Source organism: Bactrocera tryoni, chromosome 3 (genome assembly GCF_016617805.1).
Source record: "Bactrocera tryoni isolate S06 chromosome 3, CSIRO_BtryS06_freeze2, whole genome shotgun sequence".
In the NCBI taxonomy this organism is placed as follows: Eukaryota; Metazoa; Arthropoda; class Insecta; order Diptera; family Tephritidae; genus Bactrocera; species Bactrocera tryoni.
In genome coordinates this window covers 29502024-29523554 of record NC_052501.1, presented here as the reverse complement: position 1 = coordinate 29523554, position 21531 = coordinate 29502024, and the positions used below count along the sequence as shown (strand labels likewise).

The window sequence follows — 21531 nt, the reverse complement described above, 5'->3', positions numbered from 1 at the left end:
TGGCTAAATTTATAGAACCTGCAAATATGCAAATTTGACTGAAAATAATACTAGTTTGCTTCTTTCAATATTTACATTGTGACAAAAAGTACCCGGAAATTGGGTATTTTGTCGCCTTCAAAGTAAACCCCACCAGATGTAATAGACTTATTCGAACGATTTTTCCATTCCTCGATAAACTTTTCATAAGCACTTTTCGAGATGGCTTTCAGCTCCTTCAGCGAATTTTGTTCTATCTCTTCGATCAACTGAAAACGGGTTTCACAAAGCGGCAATCTGGTGAATACGGTGGTTTATCGATGGTATTCATTGCGTTTTTGGTTTTAAATTCGATCACAATCGTACTCTTTTTGAAAAAATCATCTTTATCGGCACGAATCGAGCAAGAACGCGTTTCATATTTAAAATATCCACTAAAATCATTCAAACGGGCTTACGAGAGAGCTCTCTTGCCATCTCTCTGATACTTCCCTGACGATTTTCAAGCTCGTCCAGAACGAGGCATGTCTTCAACGATCTCTTGACCGTTTTTGAAGGCTTTATACCACTTGTAGGCTTGTGTTTTTGATAAAACTGAATCAGCGTAAGCCTTTTTAACATTCGCAACAATTCCGCAGACGAAATTTGGTTGGAAATACAAAATTTAAGACAAATTCTTTTCGACTGAGGTGTACCGACTTCAGCAGCTGGTGTAGACAAACTGATTGACAGATCGCGCTGATATTTGACACGTAAAAAAAATATCCTGTACGATGTCCACGATTTTGGCCGCAATTTTGATCTAGTAAACCAAAAATTTCAAAAAGGTTTTTAATGTGTATGAAAGTCGCTATTGCGCTATGGAAGCTTCTTTTTTTTTGGAAATTTGACAAAATGGCGGCGGTTTGAACAAAAAGTATCGAATTTGGCGCTTTTTTTCGACAGTTTTTCGTAGAAAAAAATAGGAAGATTTCAAAACAAAAATTAAAGCTTCGATAACGCGATAGCGAATGTTGTTAAAAATGTTCTCTCCAAATTGGAACTAGATATCTTCAAAACTCTTCCTTTGAGAGTGGAAACCATTTTGAAAAACAACATTCTGAGAAAAACGGTTTAAAGATTGGAGTTGCAATCTTCCCCACTCTGTTCCCTTTCTACAAGAAACGCTGTAGCGACCGTTCGATTTGAGTTTCTATTTCAAAATTTGAGAGAATATTTAATACGAGGGCTGCTATATATATTTCTGGCCTAATAATGAAAATAGGAATATTTATCAACGAAAATGGTTTTGTTGTTTTTCAAAATATTCCCCATCCCCCATGCACACTTTTGCATGCACTCAAACCAATTTTCGAAGCACTTTTTCCACTCCGATTGAGACACCTCCAAAATATGGTTTTTGAATGCTTCAACAGCATCTTCTGGCGACGAAAATCGTTGACCACGAAATATTTTCTTGACTTGTGGGAATAAAAAGAAGTCAATGGGTGCCAAGTCAGGGCTGTACGGCGGATGACCCATCAATTCGACGTTTTGGGCGGTCAAAACGGCGCTGGTTTGAGCCGATGTGTGAGAGCTCGCATTGTCATGGTGCACATTGATTCGTCTTCTCTTGTTCGTTTTTCGAATTTCTCCGAAAACTTCAGGCAAACAAATGGTGGGGTACCACTCAGAATTGACCGTCCTACGTTGCTCAAGGGGAACAGTCGCCACATGACCAGTAGTTGGATTTGGCTCGTCTTGGAAGACCCACACGGTCGATTGCTGTTTTGTTTCGGGCTCATACGCATATATCCATGATTCGTCACCTGTGACGATCTTATAAACGTCTTTTGAAGCACCGCGATCGTATTTTTTCAGCATTTCTTTACACCAATCCACACGAGCCTTTTTTTGAGCGATTGTCAAATTATGCGGGATCCAACGAGAACAAACCTTTTTTACGGCCAGGTGTTCATGCAATATCGGATGTATGCTGGTGGGAGAAATGCATAGGCATGCCTCTATCTGAAGGTATGTTACAATACGGTCTTGCATTATCAGTTCACATACGGCATCGATGTTTTCTGGCACAACGGCTGTTTTTGGACGACCTTCACGGAATTCGTCTTTGAGCGAGCGTCGAGGATGGTGCTTCATAGCTATACAAAGATTTTAGTTCAACGATGCACTCTTGTCGTGATAATCCACGTCGAAAGAAGAGATTAATTTTTTAATTCCCTGTAATTAAAAGAATTCACGATTAAATGACAAAACGTTCTGAGTGATGTTATGCTAAAAAATGTCAAACTTTCCAATGGAAATGTCAGATTGCACCTGGCAACACTTAGTGTTGCCTAGGCCAGAAATATATATAGCAGGCTGCATATATTAGGATATAACGATTTCACGAAAATTTCGCACTGCGTGATTGTGAGCATGCTTTCATTACCATAAAACTTTATTGTATCAGTTATTAATTATAATAATCGATATGTCAATATTTCATCGTCCATTAATAACACTTTATAACCCTACTCTTTTAACTTCTCTGCATATAATTATGTTTTTTGGCGCTTCCCCAATTAGGTGTTCAACAAAATCACATAAAAGAGTTATCACTGAAACGTATTACCTTATAAAAATTTTTGTTAATTTCTATTATCTGTTATGAGTCTCTGATTAAACCAAATCACAAACTTCAACTTATCTACAAGTTCAAGCTGAAAAAATGCTTTCACAGCTCACCCAAACTAGTGCTAAAATTATCAATTATAAATTTAATAAAATTTTAATAAGCTTGTTCCCACGCTTTTCCGACTTTACTAAGCATTAATTACAAGTTTTCACACAATTAATTGTTAATGGAAAATGCTATGAAAATACTTTCTAATAAAAACAAGCATTTTATAATTATTATTGCCATAAAAATATAAACAATACATATAAGCAGCAGATAACATGTGAATTTAATATCGAAAAGTACATAAAAGTCACGAGCGATGAAAATTGAACATTTAAATATTTAGATAGTGCATCAGCTGAATAGTTATGAATTTATTCTCCAATTCGCTGTACTATTTATTGAAATTTAATATTGTAACTTAAATTTCATATTTTAACTACAGTAAAAATCTCTCACTTGGGGATATGTACCACAGAAAAAACTTTAACGGTGTGATATCACATCATTTTGGTAGCCAATCGATCGGCCATAAACGTGAAATTATCTGCTTACCGAAGTGTTCTCTCAATAAATCCATTGATTGATTGTGGGAAGTGGCGCGGTCTTGTTTGCGTATCCATTGAGCCAGAAATGGGCCTCATCGCTGCACAAAATTTGACTTCAAAACCTCGGATTTTCTTGGAACTTTTCAAGAGTCCATGGAGAGAAGCGATCTTGGGAAGTTCGAGCGGCTTCAGTTCTTTCATAAGCTATAGTTTGTACGCTATCAATTTAAGATCTCGACGTAAAATGCGCCAAGTCCATACATACATGCGTCAGTTCGAGATGTTGCGAACGGCGCCGAATCGACTCTCCACAGTCTTCGTGTACACTTTCAGCTACGGCTGCGATATTTTCTTCACTGCGTGATGGACGTGGTCTATTCGATTGAATATTATTCAATAATGAATGCGGGTTCTCAAGATGGTTGATGGTGGTGCGAATAGTACGCTCAGTAGTCCAATTATGTTGATCATAAGTTGAGCGCAGCGCATTCTTTACAGAACGTGAAAACGTTGTCAGACGAAAGTTTTTCTATGATGAAACAATAGTGAACAAAAACAACATGACAGCTTGACACGACTCAAGTCCGTCAAAAAAAGGCTATTGAAAAAATACATCTGTTTGGATCACCCGTTAATTTTGTTTAGGGAAATTGGCAATTCCTCTGAGAGCTATACTCTCAGAGCAATTCTGTGTAAAGAAATTGACTTATATATATCAGCACACCCATTTCTTATTCATATAAACTTGTTGTGCCTAAATTTTGGTTGAAGACTAATAATTTCTGTCCAGCACATGTAAAATATTCCTAAATTAATTTTAAAAAGTTCAAGTTTAGAAAAAAATAGCTACGTTTAAAGAAACATCGCGAAAAAAGAAGTATATACATCCATAACATATCTCTCGAAACACTCTAGATTTTAAGTACATAATTTTTTTTTAGTTCAAAACAATTGTCAAAATTGTCTTCAATCCATATTAATCATAAGTTTACATGCCAACAAGTGGTATAACATGACTTGTGCACCTTCACACGCTTACACGCGTAACTTTGACACTAAATATGAGCGCTGTCAAATGTATTTAGGCGTGCAACGGTGAATTTAGCGGTATTTAATCATACAAGCCATAATAAATTAAAAACCACGGGCCTTACAGACAACTCATTTAAAATGTAAACAATAAGTCAAGCGTGTGTATGTGTGTGTATCAGTGTGAGTGTCAGTGGTCGAATCGATCATACAATAAATCAAAAAGCAATTAGAGTTATGACTTCGATTATTTGCAGACGAAATATGTAAATGCAAATGTTTAATTGTAAATACATACAAATCACAAGAGGGATTAAATTAATATTTTCGTCGCCGCATGCAATTTATCGCTGGCGATGTGGATATCTCATTTGATTTGCTGCGGATAAATTTGTATCGATTTAACAAGAAATTTGAAAAATTAAAAGCATCATACCTATCATGCATATACATACATATGTATATACAATATACATATATGCATATAGATCGATAAATATTTATATATGCTGATGCATTTAAATCTTTATGCAATACAACTATATACTTTATATACATATATATGAGTCTAGTCTGCACACCGGCATCCTGAGGCATGTCATCGCGCTTTAATAGCATTTTTAGAATAAAGAAGCAATAGCTTTTTCTAAAAATCTGACATGTGCCAACACCAATGGCAATTGCCCATTAATCGTTGCTCATTCAATTACACTAGCAGCAACGTTTCTGGTCACAAGCTGCTGTACAAAATAGTTTTCTGGGGTCAATGTGATTGTGGTAACTTATTTACATAACTTGTCAAATATGTAGATGCACAAATGGTAAAGTAATGAACTCAAAAGTAAAAATGGCAGTTCCAAGCTAAAATAGAACTAATGCGAAAAGCAACTAGTTGAGAAGAATTTTTGGTCTAAAAATGAACTAGTCTGAAATAAACCAGTCGTATACTTCTTTGTAGTAAGCTTACTAAGCTACAATAGGCGCCTTTCACCCGTAATAAAATACATTTTGATATATTTATGATTTTATTTTTCTTTCTTTGCATGTGTCTTAGACCAGGGCAAATAATTTTTAAAAGCAAAAAAAAAAATAAAGTAGGTTGAAACACAGTGTAAACGAAAAATTACATAACAAAACTGAAATTAAAAATAATTTACAGGTGATTTGAGGGAGTGGCATGGTTGAATGCCAAGAATTAGAAACGGTCTATATCGATTTCGAGCAAAACTACGTATCCTGTAGAAAAAAGTTATAAAGCAAATTTGTAGGTAATGAAGATATCTACAACTTTTGTATTAATAAATTTTTCACATAACCTCAAAATCTATGTAAAAAATTTAAATATCCAAGTTTGTGGTTTTTTTTTTATTGTTATTTTGTACAAAAAAATAAACTTTCTATGGCGAAAACTCAACTGCTTATGTCTCAAATACAAAGTGGTAATTGTATTTAAAATATTTATGAGGAAACGTTATTTTGACTTGAAATCGAAAAATAACCTCAATTTTCAATCAAAAATCCTCTTAATTTTCAATTCATAAATTCTTTCGTCAAAACATCAGTTTGAAAAAAAAAACTTTCTGAATTCTAATTTTTTTGTCGAAGTTGAATTAATGTAATACTAGTGTATTTTTTACCAAAAGTTGACCATTGACTACGCACTGAACAAAATCATATAGAATATGTAAAAACAATTATTTTGTATGGCTGAAGGCTTGTTGACCAAATAGTTGCACGAGCGCTTCATACTAGCTGTACGATACTTTACAGTTAGCTCATTTTATTACTGGGTTAATATAAATAATTTCATCCAACCAACTCTTTGAAATAGGATATATGCATTTGTAGAGACTTACATAAATTTTATTATTAAGGTGGATCTTTTTTGTCATTAATACAATTTGTATACTCTTGCAACCTGTTGCTACAGAGTATTATAGTTTTTAATAAATAGTTCTAGTTGTAAAGGCGGATATTCAAGTATTAATAAAGTAAATTAAATACCACAGGAGAAAAGTTTTTTATAAATGAAATTTATTTATTAAACTCAATATATTATTAATGTTAAAAATATAAATAAAATTTTTAGTTTATAAATTTGAAGCATACAAAAAACATACTGCATGTTAAGATGATTAGTTGATTGGTTTTAAAGAGAGGCGGCTTACAAGCAATCATTAAGTATATTGTCCACCCAAGTCATAACCAATAAATCCTTATTCAGTTACTCTGTGGATTTGATAAAATACCCGTTTTTTTTCTACTCTATGTAGTTGACTAATGCTCTTTAAGGGGTTATATACAGTCAGAAGGCGGAAAAAAAGAATTTTTTCTGAGGAAACTTTTAAATTTATTGAACCAAAAACCTTTACACATATTGTGGTATCTTTTATCTGTATTTTAGGACTTAGTATTAGGAAAAATATTTATTTGGAAAGGAACAACAGCTGATCTCCGGGCGCTCCTCTAAAACAAGGCGTTTTGCGGTGACCACAATATCTCTGAACTCGATTCTCTGAAATTAAAAAACCAAACAGATTAAAGTAATGTTAAATCTAGTAAAGCAAATCAAATAAATAAGCAAAATAAAAATCTTTCTACAAAAATCGATTTTTGACTATAATGTCGGCTTTCAATTGTTTATAAAAAAATTGTATCGGTGATAAAAAATCTTCGTTTAATTACTAAAAATATATTTAAGAAATTCGTGTTAAAATTTGAGACTAATCGGTTAAGCCGTTTTCGACTAATGAAGACACCAATTTGAGAAAACCGCGTTTAAAGTTTGGAATGCACATCCAAGCACTCTGAAACACCTTTTCCGATTTGCGTGTAACTTCGAAAATATTCTCTGGAACGATATGATATTTCCTGTGTTAATTTTTAATTATATGTTCATTAAGAAAATATAATAAGAAAAATCGATTTTTTTTTAATTCTATCTGTATATAACCTCTTCAGTTCGAATATTGGAAGCGATGGAAAATAACCCTACGTCCTACAATCATATTTAGTTCACTATTAGTATAAGCTAACAAGTTTAACAACAAGAAGCTTTTGTATGTTTGATTCAGATATTTTTTTAAATTTTGATATATTTTATTAAAAATTCACTGGGGGTCGCAAAATATTTACTTTATCTAAAAACAAATAAAACTTGGTTAAAATTCGCACCAATCTCCAACTCCAACAGAACATAGCGAGTGACTTATAGAACAAACAACTGCCAAAAAGCCAATTCAGATGGATTATCAGCAGGTTATGTATTTTTATGAGAACTCTTGCTGGCTTCTATTGAATTCAACTCCATAAAACCGCATCGAAGTCTAAATGCTCAACAATATGTAATTATATTGTGACATCGAGCGCTTGGTAGCTAACTTCTAGTTTTGTATTTTCCATATGTTGCACCCTAATGCGCATATAATTTTATAATAAATTTACTTCCAAGCAAATTTAAATGCTTAGCAATCGTTTGCCAAATGCCTTGCAACTTGCAGCTATGCAGATGCAAATGCTTAAGCAACATTTTGCAGCATATCTGACAGCGGTAATTTGTGCATATACAAATATGTATTTGCAAAAACAAAGAACTAAGCGACGAAGTAATAAGTAAATGCCATTTTTGTGTTGGAGACCTCGCAGCGCCAGATAAAGAATCAATAAGAGCGATTTTTATGCCTCAAGGCAATGTTTCGCACACAGGGTGTTATTGATTTGTGCATAGAACAGTTGTTTCAAGCGTTTATGTGATCAAAGTGGCCAGATTGATGAGCGGAAATTATTTTACTACATATATTCATGCTAACATATTAATGAAATGAATGTTGGATCTATACATGTATTTATATACATATTTGGAACCACATATGCAGATTTGAACTACATATATCAACAGGGTGTTTTCTTATTCCTTAGCTAGTCTAGGAAATCTAGAGATGCCGTAACGCATTGCCGTTTAATCGTGTCAAAACGAAGAATTATTTTTTATGCTACCAAGTCAAGTCAGTTTTCCTGATTGTTATTGCAATCGCTGTAAGCTTCCTCGCAAATCTTTTCCTCTACAATTCAAGCTTATACATACATATGTGTACTTATGTATGTCTGTAAAGTATTAATTTTGTTAAGAGAGCCGTTAATACGAACTCCAATCGTTAAGTATACAAACATAATTGTCTACAAATTTTGCAAAATTATGAAACTATATAAATATGTATTTGTGGACAGCGCGCAAACATTTCATAATCAAAACTTGTAAATTAGTTTTCTGGAAATTTTATTTTTCCACAGACTGCAAGAAAAGAAGAAGCTATCAAGTATATTTTTGGAAGCGTTTTGGTAATTTGAAAAGACGCTTACTAACTTACAAACAAACACACTTAAGTGCTTATAAGTTTTGCCAAATTCATCAGCCGACAATGAAAAAAATTGTTTTTGAATTTTAGCACCACAGTGGCAAAGCTATAAAATTTCCGCATATTTTCATTAATGCAAGCCAGAATACTGCGTAATGCACCCTGGGAGAACGCTAGTGACCCCCAAGACAATTTATCAGGTAGTCAATAAATTGAGTAAAGGAATTTTTACTTTCATACAATGTCCATATTCATATGTATGTATGTATGTATACATGTATTTTGTATATATGGTAGATAAAATGTATTTTTGTACATGCACATTTGTAAATTCATAATCGAGGAAAATGGTTATTTTTTGTGGTAATATGTGAGGTAATGCTTAAGGTGTTGCACTGTACATTGCAACAGCGCACAGTAGATCTTAGGTCGCAGTGCAAACCTCATATATTATCTATATATTATCCATACATTGCCACATATTGAAATTGCTGTTATGTTGCAGCCCTTGACAAAGTAATTGTGTAATCAATGGTGTTTATTTTTACCAAAAAAACTACAAAATGATGAGATTTTCAGATTGATCTCCCTTCCAAAAAAATTAAGTAAATACAGGTATGTAACAATAACCCCGGTTTGCCTTGCCCTTCAATAATTATATAACGGGCGTTCATCAGCATGGTCCACTGCAACCATGGCACCATATCGCCTGAAGGTGTATGGCCACGAAAGTTGCTATCAGCCTAGGAGAATCTGGGTTTCTAAATTAGGACATGTATGAACATTCAAAAATCCTTTGGATCATGGTGTCGCCAAACCAAGCTTTGGTAGCATTTTCCCAATGAGCACTGAGCTTCTTTACGGAAGGGTAAAAGTTTAAAGGAAGGTTGGTGTAGAAGTATGTTGTCGCTATATCAATTTCAGTTCCCGACTTCGTTACTATTGCAGTGTTTTTCAAGCCGGGCTTGGTGTCTTTAAGTAGCAGTTCTGCCGCAGATTTACTGTTTCGGAAGACAAGCGCCCTTCAGAAAAGTGACTCTGATAGTAGAGTGGCTATACCAGCCTTAAGTACGGTCAGAACTGATTATAAAATGCTGAACCTCGTTATCAATGGCATAGAGACACTTTGCGATAATGCTAATTTGGGTGCCAGGCCATATGCTGGCTAGGTACCCTAACCCCGCTATCAGTAGAATGTTGACGAGTCGATGCTCCCCTCTCTTCGTGTATACCATTACTGGATGGCTGGACTTTGCAGCAGCAAGCGCTGAGCGACCAACGGTTCCTACACTGTCGCAAGATCGTTTTGACCCAAGATCAATCGTAAGAGATCCAGTGACCTTGCCTCTACCTAGTTGTAGAGGTTCTATGAGGTCATTATCTTTTCGGCTTCATGTTAGGTTGAGATGTCCTTATCGGATGTCAGCTGCAGGAGCTACATATATGAAATAAAACGAGGTAAAACAGCTAAACACTTCCTTTTTCATAGCGTAATCAAGGTTTAAACACCTGGGAGCTCACACTTTCTGATATCCCACCGTTTTAATTTCGGCAAATGTAGATATTATTTGAAATGGTGGCAAATTTAAGTTTTGCGTCAATTTGGTGACACTCTGTACATATAAAAGTGCCAGTAGTATTCGTATATTTCTTTTTCTCTACTCACCTCGTTGGAAGTTTGCTCTTTTGACATACTATTTTTGTAGGAAAGCAATAACAAATTATATATGACATTTAAATTCAAAGGAAGGGAGTATGCGAAATCGTCGCTAAACTAGTATAAACGCCTTAATTACCCCAATATAATGCCTTTATACCAGTAATTTGTTCGATTCAGCACTCTTCAAGGTCAGCCAAATCGTGGTCCGCTTATACTTACGTTCATCGGCATATTTTAAATTATTTTGACCAACAAATATTCCATAATGATTCTAATTTATACATAATTTTAGTAGCATTACTTGAAAAGCGTAGCGTTGCCCCACTTCGATTAATAAATATTATTGAACAATAAAAAATATTGAATAATTGCAAAATTGCTAATGCAACACTGTTGCAAATCAAATTCACACTTGATTAAAAAGTAATTATTTATTTTGTTTTTTAATAAGTCACACCTCAAGATGATTAATACTCCCTTTTTGTGTTATTCAGTGTTTAAATTAGTTGCTTCTGTTTCGCAGCTGTATTTTGCCTTGCGAGATCGCTTGTTATGCAATTTAATGTAGATTATATGTTCAAGGAAAAATGTGTCATCAATTTAACAAACTTATGTCAGTATAAATTAGTTTTTAATAAGCGAGCATAATTAGTTTTGAGACACAACATAACTGCTTGATTATGATTTTTAACGGTTCTGAACATAATTGATCGTTTATTTTACTTTCAATGATGTTTTTTGTGTAAATATTGCAATATACTGTATATTTTGAAATATTGATAGGTATTTACTTATTTTGCGTTTTAAAGAAATAAACAATAGCCTTTTTGGAACAACCCTAATACTTTACAAAGTATTTGAAAATATTTTGAGGCTAAAATTTTTCGTTTAACACCCTAATTTATGTATAAAAATTATAAAAAAAAAACATATAATGCAGTTAAATAAAATTAGAATTTATTTTTTTTAAATATGGCAACCCTGGGAGAAATTTTGACTTTAAAAGTTAATTGTTTGAAAATATATATCGAGTGATACCAAGGTTATAGTAAATCTTTGAATATTATTGTAATTTAATTGAGCTAGACTTTTATTGCATGAGCTAGACTTAATATAAACCATTTTTGTTTATGCTCTCTCTTTTATACAATAGGTAGTTCTAACTATCAAAATTATATAATAATTATTTTTTCACCATATAATGCAGTTAAATAAAATTAGAATTTGTTTTTGTAAAATGTGGCAACCCTGTTAAAAATGTTACGTTAAAAGTTAATTATTTTAAAATATATCTCGATTGATATCAAGGTTTTAGTAAATCTTTGAATATTACCGTAATTTAGTTGAACTTTTATATAAGGTGGCAACGCTTTACATGATCTAGCCTAAATATGAAACAGTTTTCTTATTGCTTACTATTTTAAATAATAGAAATTATTATCAAAATTATATAATAATTATTGTTTTCACCATATAATGCAGTTAGATAAAATTTTAATTCAGCCGATAGCCTCTGAAGCTAGTGCTGCATGTTTTAGGTTGTACATATGTTATTAACATTGTTTAAGCTTTTATAAATAAATTTAAAAAAAATTTAATTGATTTTTATAAAATATGGCAACCCTGATACTAAATTTTTACGGTAAAAATTAATTATTTTAAAATAGATCTCGAGTTATTCCAAGATCATAGCAAATCTTTGAATATTACCGTAATTTAATTGAATTTCCATATAAGGTGGCAACTCTTTCCATGAACTATCAATATTACATAATAATTATTTTTTCCTTTCCTTTGCAGAATTGTAAGTCAACAACCCACACCTGCTGCATATACCGCCCACCACCACCGCCACCAACAACAACTGAACGTCCATACGATGTTTGCGCAAAGGATTACGACTGTGTGCCAACACGTTATTGCAATAACGGTGAAATCGATTCGGCTGATTATGTACAAAAGGGCAAGGTGAGTGCTTGAGTGATCATTTTAGAATATTTATGAATTTATCTTAAGACCTTCAAACGCTATATGTTGTTTAATATATTTATATTGAGGCGAGAAGAGAGAGATTACAGAGACTAAGTAGAAAATACTATTTTTATAATAGTGAAAAAATAAAAATTAAAAGGAAAAAGTTGGGGATCAAAACTTACAAAGTTTGTTCTGATATCTTTCAGCACCTGGTTTCCAAAAAAAGTTTATGGAAAGCTTTGTAAAGCTTAGTCAAGCTCATGTTTATGTTAAAGGTGTAGAATTTTAAGTATTTTTGTTATTTTTTGAATGTTATTCAAAGTAAACAAAGTACATGTATATATACATATATAAATATTAATCAGTTTCAAAGCCAAACCACTTCAAAATAAAATATTCAGCAATTTTTGCATATGCAAATCGACTTGTGGAATCGGCAACTCGCGAAAATAATTTTATTTCGCTTTTGACACACAAAAATACGGTAAATAAGTACCATTACATGTATGTATGTATATATATATATGTATGTATATCTATAAATTTGTATATAAACACATGAAAATGCCCTTACATATACATATGTACATATGTAACAACTGTAAGCGCTACCACTTTGCTTTAGTAACCCAATAGCACAAATATAGTGGAGGCAGTGTGCTCTGCACACAAGTGAGTAAGTCAGCGCATGCGCAACTGCGCTTAAAAGCGTCTTCTCGCATTACTTTGCTGGTGCTCGTATATTTGGTTGCATAATTTCGCCAGCCCTTTGCTACGGAGAGTTTTTGCCCTTTTCCGGTTATACAGATTGCTTGCGCTGTTGTTGTTGTGGTGGTTGTTGTTGCTTTAACATGCTGTGCTAAGTGCATTCGTACCTTAATGACCAATACGCCAAGCAAAATCTGCAAAATACATACTTACGTATACACGTATATTTAGTTGTCAGCATACATTTATACTTGAGTGCATACAAGCATGCCTACAGTATACATCTACATATGTATATATGTACCTACAATACACAATATGCACATAAGTAGTTGTTAGTGTAATTGCAGCAACGGTGCTGCTTGCAACAATTGCTTGGCGATATTTTGGCAGCGCGCTTTCTTAGTTATGCAGTCATTGACGCCATGATATATTAAATGAGGTTGATGAATACTTTGATACCTTCATCGCTGGCCAGCAGTTTTGTTTTTGTGTTATTGTTGGCTTTTAGGATGCACACTGTACATATACACGCATAACATAAGTATGTGTGTGTGTAGCGCAAGTAATGTTTTCATTTTCTCCCGTTGAGCGGCCGTTACGCAGGAATAATAAGAAAAAGAAGAGAGAGAGAGAGAGTGAGTAAATTTAAAAACAACAAATTTATGGGGGAAAAAACAAAAAGCACTACAAAATTATAACGCCAGGATGCTTGTGGCGGCTATTAAGGCGATCAAGTTTTGTTGGAAGTCATCCAGACCGAACTGTGAAAAGTGTGAAGCGGGTTAAATTCCAAATTACTGAAGAATTTCGACAATGTATAGCCGTTCGACAAGCCACCGATCGGCATGTCGTGCACTGCTGCAGTCAACAAGCTGCGCGATTTCAACCTACAAACAAAGCTAGGAGCATGTCCACACGCACACACATATACACATTCCTCTATATTTGTGGAAAGCATTATGCAGGTTAACGAAATATGCGAAAAATGCGCGGCAAGGTCGTTGAAAGCAACGTCCAGTGCCAGGCTGAAAGTCTTACCGACGACTTTGACGGCCCACACCCGTGCTTACGCACTTGTACGCATGTGCGTGTATGTGTGTATGTTGCATAGGTGGTCAGTTGTGTACCGCACAAATATTTATCCATGTCCGCTCGCACTTGCCAATGCCGCAATAACATTATTTACATTTTTGTTGCATTTTATGCGCAGTTGACGAACTTATTTGTGCAACGCAGCGTGCTATTATTTTACACACAAATGTAATTACTGGCGAGTTTGTGGCAACATTTTTAAGATACTTTATTGCAGCATCGCTCTTGTTCTTGCGCGAGCAATGCTTATGTCGAGTTCAAGTATTTCCATTTTGGACGTTCTTTCCTTTAGCCTCAAAATTTTGAGGAGAATAATCTCCCCGATTTCCAACATGGGTTCCGGATCGACACAAACCTATGCTCCTGCTTGACGGCAAACAAGCATTCGATCGTGTCTTGTATGATGGGCTCATTTATAAGCTCATACAGCTAAACTTCTCGCAATACCTAATCGGCTTAGTCCAATACTTTTTGTCTGGCCGTAAAATCACTGCTCGGGTGAATAGGGAGCTCTTCGAAGCTCACTACAGTGCTGTTCAACAATTATTGTTACGACATCCCAACCGAGGAAAAAAATCTCACGGCACAATACGCGGACGATGTCACTTTCTTGTACGCCTCCCGTGCAGGGCATCCGCCCTCAATAAATTTATCTACACCGTCCTCGACTGGTACTGGTTGTGGAGATTCCATATCAACACAACCAAATCAGAGGTAATCTTCTTTTCACGGCGAGCGCGAAGGCCGCCAAGTAACATGATAAATAGGTTCCTCATCAAATGGAGTCCTTCCACGAAATATCTCGATGTTGTCTTCGACAGACGGCTGACCTGAACGAAGCAACTCTGAGCAGTTCAAGGAAAATTCAACGACGTCTTCAGCTCATTGAAACCCTTTGTTACCAACAAAAGAGCTTCCCCAAACACCGAAAAACCACCATTCAATACTATCATTACAAATAGAAGCATCTGCTAGTTCCCCGTCCCCATTTGCGATTCTGCCTCACAACGTCAACTGTCGAAGCTACAAGCCACATACATGCGTCTACTAAAATCAGCTTTGAACTTCCCCAGGTATGTTTGAAACAAACAGATTCTAGCGGAAACCAGTCTCCCCTCTATCCAATCGCTAGCTATCTCCTACCCTGCAAATATCCGCGCGCCTGTAGCGTTCTACACAAAGCACAACATCAACTGTCTTACCACTCTCAAGTGCAAGAAAACCGATCGCTTCAGTAGGCCGTGCATTATGACAAACCCTTCTGTTCCACCTGAATAAAAATTCGTGCTTCGCTTTTTAGCGTCAGATTCCCTTGGGGGCTTCTCCCCTTCAACAGAATCTTCCACATTCTTCCCCATCTCCTTTCCTAGGTTCAGTTATTAAGGTTATTAAATGAATCACCCAGTTAAAGTTGTTTAAATTTGGTTCACCAGCCCATGTGTTTTTCAAAAATAAATAGAAAAGAAAATAATTCCAAAAGACTCTTCCCTGCTCTTCTAAGACCTGTTTTAAAGCAGCTGGCTACAAGTAACATATTAGACTCATTACTCATTCAAATTTTATCAGTTTCCTTAAGAATAATCTCCATTAATGACGCATACATAATACATAATTCCGGCTTTAAGTCGAGCTCATTCACTTTTTTTCCTAAATAAATTTACGAAAAAATATAAAGGAATTCTATTCTAAATAAAAGAAGAACTTGTTTTGTATTGTTTTTAGTGTTGGTTGCCATAGGGCATATTTTTATTTGCCACTCGAATATTCTATTGCTTCCATTTATTAGTTGGCTACTGTCACGTATCTTCCTAATATTAGATAACAATTCGTTTATACTACAAAGAAATTGAAACCAGCTTCCTTCTTCTCTTCTTTTATTATATATTTACATAAGTATGTTAAATAAAAGGCGTTAAAAACGATAATCCATCTAGGCAGAGAAAAGAATTTATTGGTTGTGATAATTTGTTTTGTTAGTTTTGCATTAAACTAGTTTTACGATCATATACACGTAGATTATATGAAAATTTAAAGCAAACTATAAGTATATACATACATACCTATATATGTATGTACTAGCATGCATACAAATGGACTAGTTTTAAAGGCACCGGTTCTATTAGTAATCAAGAAAAATGTATGTATATATCACTTATTAAAGATATAAAAAGTGATCCATTATGAGGTTCCCTACTTTTTTTAAGCTTCACATTTAATGACGAATATTTATTATCATTCGAAAGAACATTCCTTGGCAGATGGTCCAATCGATTATTATTCTCAGAAAAGTTTTTTATTTTTATTGTAAAAATTCCAATTTTCAAATCACTATGTTTAATCGTCTAATTGAGATAATCAAACTTTGTCGTGGGAATTTTAAAAGTTTGAAAAGCCAACTTTATGAATATGTGATGGTTATTTTTGAGAAACGAAAATTAGTTGGTGAAATTTTATTTGAATGAAAAAACGAAAATTCCCATGTTAATTGTATGGGAACCTAAGAAAAAACGACCCCTTAGAGTTAAGCTACAGCGCCTGGCTTGAGGGCGGATTTTTAGTTTGTCAATCACTAACATTTGAGGGGGTAAGAGTTGAAAAAAAAATTCAAAAAATTTTTTTTGGAAGCACCCTAATATACATACATACATAGGTTAGGTTAAGTTAGGGTGGGTTAGATAGTTGATCTAGAGAGATGGCACGTGGATTGCCATATATAGTCCTTTGGGAAGCCATAGAAAAGAAGAACTCCTGTGTTACATTGTTACATACATACTAGGGGATCCAGAGTAGAATTTTTGGGGGGGAAGGAGGTCGAAACAATCTAATTTTGTACTTGCACCTCAAAGTCATTTTCTTCTCGGAGTGTCACTTACAAGTACTTGCATGATGGAAATTATGTATAACTTTCAAATTTTGCGGGGGGAACTCTCCGCAGTTAAGACAAAAAACAAATGGACGATGAGTCGGTGTTACGAGTTTTCGATAGAAAGGCTCTGCGGAAGATTTATGGTCTTTTGCGTATTGGCAAAGGCAAATATCGCATTCGATGGAACGATGAGCTTACGAGTTATACGACGACATTGACAAAGTTCAGCGAATTAAGACACAGCGGCTACGTTGGCTTGGTCATGTCATCCGTATGGATGAAAATACTCCAGATCTGAAAGTATTCGATGCAGTACCCGCTGGGGGAAGCAGAGGAGGAGGAGGACCACCACACCGATGGAGAGATCAGGTGGAGAAGTACCTGGCTGCATTAACCTCACTTTTTATACCCTGAACAGAGTATATTAAGTTTGTCACGATGGTTGTAACGCCCAAAAAGAGGCGTCGGAGACCCTATAAAATATATATATAAATTATCAGTATGTTGAGCTGAGTCCATTAAACCATCTCCGTCTGTCTGTCTGTCTATATACGAACTAGTCCCTCAGTTTTTAAGATATCCTTTTGAAATTTTGCAAACGTCATTTTCTCTTCAAGAAGCTGCTCATTTGTCGGAACGGCCGATATCGGACCACTATAACATATAACTGCCATATAAACTGAACGATCGGAATCAAGTTCTTGTATGGAAAACTTTCACATTTGGCAATGTATCTTCACCAAATTTGGTAAAATAATCTATTTTCTAAGGCAACAATGTAATCTCCGAAAAAATTGTTCAGATCGGATTACTATAGCATATAGCTTCCATACAAACTGAACACATAGTTACTAAAAGAAATGCACCTGTGAAGGATGTATTAGCTTCGGTGCAGCCGAAGTTAACGTTTTTTCTTGTTATAACTATTAAATTATTTATAAATTCTTTAATAAAAAGATGCGTTTATATAAGAACATGTTTTTTGCCCGAACAATAGATTATAGGGGACGATATCGCTCATTTGGGTACTAAATCTTCTATTGACGACCATACTGACAGACAATACAATAAATAAACGGCACTATTATGCTAAGGCACTTTCATATATACATATTTGTGTATAGTATAGATTGGTATATACATATATTTGTAGATAGTAAAGAAATATTCCTTAAGAAAAAGACAAAAAGCATACATTTTGTTCTGCCAGAACACGCACCGCTCTACACCGAATTGCTTGAGTTTAACAAAAGAAAATTATTGTATAGAAATCGAAGAACACTCAACTGGCACGGAACAGTTTTCCAGTTTCTACTTCTATTTCCGCATCAAAGTTTCTTTAAGTTGAATTTTTTATAACCAACAACAACAGCAACGGTAATAACAAATGAGTGATAACTTTGTGCTTAAGTACTCATCAATATAGATTGCTTTTGATAGGCGACATAACGCACAATGGCTATGCTAATCGGTATATTTGCACTGTACAGCGGTACAGTACATCTACACAGGCACATACATACATATGTATGTATATTTCAGTCAGTACAGGTATATGTGTGATCGCATGTAACAGGTGTCTTCATATGTAATTAAGATTTGTAAGACATTTTCATTAGATCATCAAACCACCAACAGAAGGTGTACATATATATATACATACATACAGTGTTGTGCAAAACAAAAGCAACAAATTTAGTTCAATAATAATTTTTGTTATACTTTTTCCAAAATATATTTTAACAAAAATTTTATAACAGAAAATAAAATACTTGTAAAAAGTGTAACTAAAACATTTTCCAATTAATTGCTCTTAGTAAATATTGCTGAGAAAAATAACAAAATATACTTCACAGTCAATTAGTAAGTGTGCAAAACTAAAGCAACACATTAATATTTTGTATAAGAACCCTTAGCTTTTATAACCTCAGCACATCTTCGGGGCATTGATGCTATCAAATTATCAATTGTGGTTTGTGGGATGTTTATCCACTCCATTTTTAACGTGTCAAAGAGTTCTTCTCGGTTGCCAAAACGCCGACCAGAAACTGCTCGCTTTAAAATGCCAAACAGGTTCTCGATTGGATTCAAGTCCGGGGATTGAGCAGGCCAATCAAGAACCTGAACACCACTGACCCTAAGATAGTCTTTTACCAGCTTAGATGTGTGTTTCGGGTCGTTGTCGTGTTGAAAGACCCAAGAAAGTGGCATATTCCACTCAGCATATGGTAGCATATTTGTTTCCAAAATACTTTTGTACAAAAACCTGTCCATTATTCCATCTATTTTTTTAAAAGGACCAACCCCGCTGCCGGAAAAACACGTCCACACCATAATGCTACCGCCACCATGCTTGAAACTCATCCTACAGTTCCTTGCACTATGGCGTTTACCTTTATGCCGGCGGACTGTACTCATTCCATCCGAATTAATCATATTAAACTTTGATTCGTCGCTAAATAAAACGGTTTTCCATTTAGCAACGGACCAATTACAATGTGCATTGGCGAAATTCAATCTAGAAAAAAAAATTTGGTTGAATAGTGATCAATATATAGAAGCCTATGATGTTAGGTGTCAATATACCTTTTTTGCAAGTGTTTTTTTGTAAGCATTGGTTTCTTCGCTGGTCTGTAACTTCGCAAGTTGTTTTCGATTGCTCGTCTACGAACTGTACTTGCATGAATATTTAAATTAAGAGTTCTTACAACTTCATTTGAAGTGGCAAATGGATTTTTCTTGAAAACTCTACACATTTGCATATCAGTTCGAGGGTCAGTTTTACGCGGTCGTCCGCCTAAATGCACTGTCGTAACACTTTTGGTCAAATAATACTTTTTAATTAGTCTACAAATGATAGATCTATTGATATTATATTTTTAGCTATTTTACTTTGAGAGTCTCCGTTACGATAATCAGTTATAATGCTCATTTTCAAACTATCGCAATACTTTTCGCGCCATTTCAAACGTCTGTTTGTTCCCAATATATAAAACGAACTAATTTTTATTTTGCTCTAAATAGTTATATGCATTAGTAAAACAACACCTGCATAACTGTAAATCCGTTATTTTCCAAAACTTCGTCGCCTACTACCTTAAAGTAAATTGTTGCTTTTGTTTTGCACAACTCGAATTCAAATATGATTATTTTTTGTTATTTTTGCATTTATTTAATACCGCTTGATGAAGTGTACCGGTGCTTAAATTGCTTCTTACCCATAAGTAAACATACACTTGAGTGAATTTTTTTAGCTCTGTTTCTTTTGTTGAAAATGTCAATGGAAACCTTATAGCCGTTTTGTTGCTTTTTGTTTTGCACAGCACTGTACATGACATACTTACATATATTATATATAAATAATGCAAATTCATGCGTTTCGTGCGTCGTCATTCTGATTTACTTTGTCTTCGAGCGTCAAAGCGCCACAGACTAAGTCGAGTTACTAAAACTAAAACGAGTGAACTTTTTTACCAGCCACCAACATGAGACTACATAGTCTAATAAACGACGTCACAACTCAAGGTCTAGGTCGTTTCTTGGCCTAGCGAGTGCATACACACACACACGCACCACTGTGGAGATATGTATAAGTGTTTGTAAGTGCGACTATGCTATCTTCAAAATCGCTGAAGGGGAAAAGCGACTCGCCACAGTGATGGCGCCAATGCTCAAGTAAATTAAGTAAAAAACCACAACAACAAACCACTACAATAAAAAAAAAAAACAAAAAACAAAACAGTCAACAAAAAATTCAGTGTTAAATATGGCATATTTGAAAAAGAATCGGTTATTATAAGAGTCATTAGGAAGTCATGCTGCGCTCGGCATAATCATCGCTCATCAGTTTAAAGCTTAAACAATTAGTCCAATGATCTGCAGTTGTAGACATCGGTGCGTACATGCATAATAACATGGCACAGCATGGTAGCGCTGCAATTTTTTTCGTGGAGATTTTCCGGAATCGGCCGTATGGCATGGCAATTATATAATAAATATAACATTTTTATTGAAATGAGGTGCTTAGATTGGTTTTCTTTGTTACGCATTTTGAAAGCGTGACCTTCGCAGCGTGTTACAACACGACTTCTTGGACAATTATTGTTATGCAGCGTATAAAGCTTTGTAATTCTGTTGTAAACAATTAATGCTAAGGCATGTGGGCTCAATTCAAACTAGACAAGTCAATAATTTTTGGTTGGTTGGATAAATCGCTTTATCTAAGTAGTAACACTTTTAAATATTTTATTGAGATATTCCATTAGCGTGAGTGAAATACATAGAGTGAGAATACTAGGGTTCCTCGATAAAACAGTGTTTTCTTTAAGGAAGGTATTTTCTGGAATAAAGCGATGTTTTGAATAATACCTTTAATTTTTTAACTCTCTCAAATGCATATTTGGGGTTTAACATATTCGTCTTCTAAAATAGCCTCCAGAACCAAAACTCCTAACACAATTCCACATCTTTATATATGAAAACTAGAAATGTCTAGTTGTGTGAACAATATACAAGTACATATGTATATCGTGTTGTTATTGTTGTTGTAGCGTGATAAAACATTTCTGAAGTATTTTCTAGGAATGGTGCCGACTTGACAGCCCTTGGCCGGATAAATATCCGGGTCCGTTCCGCCTTCTTAGACCCGACTGTCG

General features: G+C 34.6%; 1 protein-coding gene across 1 annotated transcript in view; it reads left to right on the top strand.

Annotated features, from left to right (window-relative positions):
- The window catches only part of LOC120772041 (inactive serine protease scarface), a 48740-nt gene that overhangs the window by 18657 nt on the left and 8552 nt on the right, over positions 1-21531 (top strand). The window contains exon 3 of the mRNA XM_040100412.1: positions 12034-12201. Within this exon, the coding sequence (XP_039956346.1) occupies positions 12034-12201 (168 nt within the window). The remainder of the gene's footprint in view (positions 1-12033; positions 12202-21531) is intronic.